The 7,006-nt window shown below is 45.7% G+C and overlaps 1 protein-coding gene across 1 annotated transcript in view; it reads left to right on the top strand.

Moving 5' to 3' along the window:
- The first annotated feature begins 4,028 nt into the window (after positions 1-4,028).
- The window catches only part of ADCY5 (adenylate cyclase 5), a 984,560-nt gene continuing 981,582 nt past the window's right edge, over positions 4,029-7,006 (top strand). The window contains exon 1 of the mRNA XM_063934061.1: positions 4,029-6,587. Within this exon, the coding sequence (XP_063790131.1) occupies positions 5,655-6,587 (933 nt within the window). The 5' untranslated portion in view covers positions 4,029-5,654. The remainder of the gene's footprint in view (positions 6,588-7,006) is intronic.

The raw sequence follows: 7,006 nt of genomic DNA, 5'->3' as shown, positions 1-7,006 counted from the left end.
GTGTTTTTCCCTTATAGCATTTTAATATATATATACATATCGCCAAATAAGTGCCCCCCCTCTCTGTTTTAACCCTGTTTCTGTAGTGCAGTGCAGGGGAGAGCCTGGGAGCCTTCCCACCAGCCTTTCTGTGAGGGAAAATGGCGCTGTGTGCTGAGGAGAATAGGCCCCGCCCCCTTTTCGGCGGGCTTCTTCTCCCGTTTTTCTGAGACCTGGCAGGGGTTAAATACATCCATATAGGCTCCAGGGGCTATATGTGATGTATTTTTAGCCAGAATAAGGTATTATACATTGCTGCCCAGGGCGCCCCCAGCAACGCCCTGCACCCTCCGTGACCGTTGGTGTGAAGTGTGTGACAACAATGGCGCACAGCTGCAGTGCTGTGCGCTACCTTCATGAAGACTGAAAAGCCTTCTGCCGCCGGTTTCTGGACCTTCAATCTTCAGCATCTGCAAGGGGGGTCGGCGGCGCGGCTCCGGGACGAACCCCAGGGTGAGACCTGTGTTCCGACTCCCTCTGGAGCTAATGGTGTCCAGTAGCCTAAGAAGCCAATCCATCCTGCACGCAGGTGAGTTGAACTTCTCTCCCCTAAGTCCCTCGATGCAGTGAGCCTGTTGCCAGCAGGACTCACTGAAAATAAGAAACCTAAAAACTTTTTCTAAGCAGCTCCTTAAGAGAGCCACCTAGATTGCACCCTGCTCGGACGGGCACAAAAACCTAACTGAGGCTTGGAGGGGGGTCATAGGGGGAGGAGCCAGTACACACCACCTGATCCTAAAGCTTTAGTTTTGTGCCCTGTCTCCTGCGGAGCCGCTAATCCCCATGGTCCTGACGGAGTCCCCAGCATCCACTTAGGACGTCAGAGAAACTACGGGTAGTTTTTTCACATCCCACATAATACCCATTTTTGTGGTACTTGTAGTATCAGAAATGTTCAAAACCTCCTTCATTGCCGTGATCATGTAACGTGTGGCCCTACTGGAAAATACATTTGTTTCCTCACCGTCGACACTGGGGTCAGTGTCCGTGTCTGGGTCTGTGTCGACCACCTGAGGTAACGGGCGCTTTAGAGCCCCTGACGGTGTTTGAGACGCCTGTACAGGTGTTAACTGATTTGCCGGCTGTCTCATGTCGTCAACAGTCTTTTGTAAAGTGCTGACACTATCACGTAATTCCTTCCATAAGACCATCCAGTCAGGTGTCGACTCCCTAGGGGGTGACATCACTAATACAGGCAATTGCTCCGCCTCCATACCATTTTCCTCCTCATACATGTCGACACAACGTACCGACACACAGCACACACACAGGGAATGCTCTGATAGAGGACAGGACCCCACTAGCCCTTTGGGGAGACAGAGGGAGAGTTTGCCAGCACACACCAGAGCGCTATATATATACAGGGATAACCTTATATAAGTGTTTTTCCCTTATATAGCTGCTGTATAGATTTATCTGCCAAATGAGTGCCCCCCCTCTCTTGTTTTACCCTGTTTCTGTAGTGCAGGACTGCAGGGGAGAGTCAGGGAGCTTCCCTCCAACGGAGCTGTGAGGAAAAATGGCGCCAGTGTGCTGAGGAGATAGGCTCCGCCCCCTTCTCGGCGGCCGTTCTCCCGCTTTTTTATGGAAAAACAGGCATGAGTTAAATGCATCCATATAGCCCAGGAGCTATATGTGATGCATTTTTTGCCCCCTAAGGTGTTTATATTGCGTCTCAGGGCGCCCCCACCCAGCGCCCTGCACCCTCAGTGACCGGAGTGTGAAGTGTGCTGAGAGCAATGGCGCACAGCTGCGGTGCTGTGCGCTACCTTATTGAAGACAGGACGTCTTCTGCCGCCGATTTTTCCGGACCTCTTCTGCTCTTCTGGCTCTGTAAGGGGGACGGCGGCGCGGCTCTGGGACCCATCCATGGCTGGGCCTGTGATCGTCCCTCTGGAGCTAATGTCCAGTAGCCTAAGAAGCCCAATCCACTCTGCACGCAGGTGAGTTCGCTTCTTCTCCCCTTAGTCCCTCGATGCAGTAAGCCTGTTGCCAGCAGGTCTCACTGAAAATAAAAAACCTAAAACTAAACTTTTTTCTAAGCAGCTCAGGAGAGCCACCTAGACTGCACCATTCTCGTTCGGGCACAAAAATCTAACTGAGGCTTGGAGGAGGGTCATGGGGGGAGGAGCCAGTGCACACCAGGTAGTCTTAAAGCTTTTACTTTTGTGCCCAGTCTCCTGCGGAGCCGCTATTCCCCATGGTCCTTTCGGAGTCCCCAGCATCCACTAGGACGTCAGAGAAAGAGAGTTGAACAGGGACACCAATGGATTGAGAGTGGTGAGAGGAGGAGGACCGTGTCTATCATCCTCGGTCTGCCCCCCCTCTGAAGCTGGCATCCATCAGCGCAATAGAGTCTGAGCTCTAGAGGGGCACAGACTCTATTGCGCATGTGCAAATCTCTGGAGAAATGGTGCAGTGGCCTTTTTCCCAGATATGTCCTTACTGCACATGCCAATATCTCCAGAAAAATGGCCCCCATGCCATTTATCTGAGATTTGTTGACAGATGCTGCCGCCTGCAGGGAACCTCGGAGAGGTGAGTATTTAAAAAATGGTTGCAGGGTGTGCATTGTGGTGCACACTGCATTTATTATAGATACACCACTGAACTGAGTGGTGTAATAATGGAGATGAGAGGTGAGGGGACATGGTGCAATCAGTGAAGGGGGAAATGTAATAGAATATAAGGAGGAAAAACAACAAATTAAGTAAGGGGCATAAATCAGGAATGAGAATAAAGTGCTACTGTATGTATTGTTTGAGGACACTTGGAAAGAGGCCCTAAGGCCGCATCTTGCTTAAACTCTCACAGGTCTAAATCCACATCTGCCTCTGTGTTATATTGGTTCTAGTCCTGCCACTGAATAATAAGTATTATAAAATGTTGTTATGAAATGCGGTTAGTGTGTGAAGGGGGATAATAATGAGTATTTTAGGTGATTAGGCTTGCTGCAATCAGTCAGTGAGTGAGGATGTAATAATGGGGTATGGAGACCTGCTACATTCAGTGAGGGGAGCACTTGGAAAGAGGCCCTAAGGCAGTTTCTTGCTTAAACACTCACAGGTCTAAATTCACATATGCCTCTGTGTTGGTATCCGGACTCCAGGTCGACACCAATAAGGTCGACACCACTTGGTCAACACCAATTGGTCGACACACCTTAGGTCGACACCTGAAATAGGTCAACATGGACAAAATGTCGACGTTAACAAGGTCGACATGGAAAAAGGTCGACGTGTTTTTCATTTTTTCCCTTCATTAACTTTTTTCATACTTTACGATTTACGTGGAATACAATTGGGAACGGTAACGAAGCGAGCCATGCAAGGGGACATGGTGCACTAATTGGGGTTCCCGGTCACATTACGTAGAAAACGACACCAAAAAACATAAAAAACTCATGTCGACCTTTTATCATGTTGCCCTTTTGTCCATGTCGACCTATTTCAGGCGTCGACCTATTTCAGGTGTCAACCAATTGGTGTCGACTTAATTGGTGTCAACCCTGAGTCCCAGATCCCTGTGTTATATTTCTCCCTGTATCACCCTCATTCTAGCGTTATATTCCTTTTTTCATCACCCTCGTCCCAGTGTTTTATATATATATATATATATATATATATATATATATATATATTTCTTTATTACCCTCATCCCAGTGTTACATCTTTAACAGAATCACCCTCATCCCAGTGTTCTAGTCCAGCCTTCATCACCCTCATCGCAATGTTATACATCTTCCTTATTCCAGTGTTATTTTCTTCCCAGTTTCACCCCTCACCCCAATGTTATATGCCTGCATCATCTGCACCCCAGTTATATTCTTCCCTACAAGTATATCGCCATCATCCCAGTATTATTCTCCTCCCTAGATGTTATTTTCTTTTCTGTTATTTTACTCTATATAAATCTATCACACTGTATATAAATGTATCACGCTCTCTCTCCCGCCCTCCTTGTGTATAAAGCATCAAATATCAGATCAACCAAAGAACGTGGGAAAAACCTGACAGCGCTACTGAGCCAATCCCGGATGGAGAGAGGCGGGAAAGGAAGGGGGAGCCTGATCTAGCCGTTTGGTTGAATGAGAGTACAAAGACTATTTGGAAAGGTGGACCGCTGGTACAGCTGCTGCCGGTGGGAGTGTGTGGTCTGCAGAGATGTGCTGCATGTCTCTATGCTCTGCAAAATCACTGGGAAGCCTAATCTACAGAGGTGTGTAATAACTGGTCTGTGCGGGAGCTGGGAGTCTGTGCAGGAGCTGGGCTGCTTTGCAGGATTTGGGAGACTGTGCAGGATCTGGGAACACGGCTGAATTGCTGTCGGTGCAGGGTAATTCCATGCTGGCCTGTTTTCTGGAGGATTCTACAAACAGTGAGTAAAGCCAAGTTGTGGATGTAGTTTCCAGTGTGTGATAGAAGAAGACAAGATTCAAGCCCCTGCTAGGTCTGAGGGAAAATCCTGGCTGCTTTACACATTGCTGACATTGGGATGCTTGGGAAATGACCCCGTGGATCAGCACTTCCAGTGTGATCTCCCAGTTCAGTGCAAGATACCCAGCAGAAAGTCCTGGCATATGTGATGACCCTCATTCCTTATTACCTAACATGATGAATCCAGAAGAAATGTATCTCTCTGTCAGGGGATGTGTCTTCTGGAGCTCCAGATGAGGTGCTCAGTCCCCCTCCTTCTCACACTGAGACTGAATCTGACATATGACCAATCGTGCTGTTTGTTTAGGGAAACCCAGCTTCACTGAGTAATGTTATGCTGATATCAACAGGATGGCCACTGTTTTATTGATATTCACCATGAGGTCCGTGGAGATGTCTCCTAGCATCTCCATGCTAATTGAGCCCTGCATCCATCATGCATTGTTTGCATTTGTGTAGACTAAAGATCACATCTGACATTTCATGTGGATTGAGCTGAGCTTGAGAACTGAGGGTTAATTCCACAGTGTTGTTAGGAAAAAACCCAAAACATCAGGAATAATTCGACTCTGCGCTTTTCATGGTTGACAATGTATTCCGCTGTCTGTGATTTACAGCCTGCCACCTGCCCAGGTGTGATGTTGCTGTCAGGTATCCATTCCACACTATCAATCAGATTTGGTGATGATGATCAAATAATTTTATCACTCTCTGCTTCAAGTCTTTTATCTGGATTTGCCAAATTATTTAATCTGTGTTATTAGAGGATTTGCTGTCCAGAAGGCTGATAACGGATTGAGCTGTGCATATATTTCTACAGTGGGATTAGGTACATGGCAGTCAAATATGTTGATAGTTTTCCCTTTGAGATTTTTTTTGGCATATGTTATGTGTTGTTTTTTTTCTAACAACATTTGACAACATAAGGAAATGGAATCATCTAATTGACTCCTATGCTGGATGATTAACATGAAGATATGTTAATGGAATAATAAGAATTGGAAATACAATATTAAAATGGAGTTGCTGTAATAATTTGGGATTACGTTGTGTATCTTAGTTCAGCGTTTTGTAATTTTGGATTTAATTACAATTCAGTGTAAAATTACAGATGTAACACTATGTAAAGTCCACAACTACTACTGTATGTGGGGACCACAACTTTTGCTGTGAGGGGACATGTCTAGGTCAAACAGTGTGAGCCCACCAGGATTTGGGGCTGCCATATTGCGAGCAGGAGCAGAGCACAGGTCTGCTTGGGGTGAAGCAGAGACCAGGGCCAATGGGTACCCGTACTCAAGCCAGTCTTCTAGAAAGAAGACTTCCCGGATGATGGGGCTATGGAGAAGTGAGGAAGACTATGAGCCCCAGACGGGAAAGAATTCTATGTCAGAAAATAAGGTTAGCTTCAGGTCCAAATCTGCATGGCAGGAGCATGGAGAGGAAAGCAGGAACAACAACAAACCTGCCCAGAAACATCCCAAAGGAGAGGTGAGGCCAAAATCTGTGGAGCTTGGCTTGGATGAGAAGATGGCCAAAGTAAAAGTAGAAGGAGAAGGGGCTGAGAATGGGTCAGAGTTTCATTTTTCAATTGCGGTTTGCTGCACAGACGTCCTGCAAATATTCCGCTCCAAGAAATTCGAGTCGGATAAACTTGAACGTCTCTATCAACGCTACTTCTTTAGGCTCAACCAAAGTAGCCTTACAATGCTTATGTCTGTTTTGATTTTGATCTTTTTGGTTATGCTCATATTCCACTGTCTCCATGGGGATTACGAGGTGCCTAAAGTTGCTGTCCTGTCTGTGGCCATGCTGATCATTGTTGTGCTTATAGCCATCTGCAATAGGAATGACTTCCACCAAGACTATATGTGGATAGCTTGTTACACTGTCATCATCGTGATCTTTATGGTTCAGGTAGTGTCGGTTTTTCTGGTGAGACCCCGGAGTGCCTCTGATGGAATATGGTGGACCGTGTTTTTCATCTACACCATCTACACTTTGCTTCCAGTGCGGATGAGGGCTGCTGTTCTCAGTGGGGTTATATTATCTGCCACTCATTTCGCCATCTCCCTAAAGAACAACACCAGTGATGAATTCTTATTTAAGCAGGTGAGCTACTCTTTACTGCACTACTTCTTATGATTGTGTACTGTTCTTCCACATGCAAGAGTTGTCAAATCACTTTTATGATTTCAGAATTTTAAAATAAGTACATTTGAATGGAGTAAAAATGTATCTAAGGGTGGTAGTTATAGTAATTATTAAACATTTTTTCCTGGCATTTTAGAACTAAATATTGCCATTAGTAACGATAGTCATTTTATTTTTTTAAACCCATTATTTCCATAGGTAAATATGTCTTTTATTGTATCCACTTGATTTGGTGGAATTGTCAGTGTCATGCTTGTGTATATCAATATATCTGGAAAAGAAAGTAACTGGTTCACTCAATGAATTAGTCACGTCGTGTTTTCTGTTCCTTCTATCCAATGTGAATGTCTAATTCAAGAGTCATTTTTCCATTCTAA

This window comes from Pseudophryne corroboree, chromosome 7, assembly GCF_028390025.1.
Source record: "Pseudophryne corroboree isolate aPseCor3 chromosome 7, aPseCor3.hap2, whole genome shotgun sequence".
In the NCBI taxonomy this organism is placed as follows: Eukaryota; Metazoa; Chordata; class Amphibia; order Anura; family Myobatrachidae; genus Pseudophryne; species Pseudophryne corroboree.
Note: the sequence above shows the minus strand (reverse complement) of the source record. Positions and strands in the feature narration are given on the sequence as shown.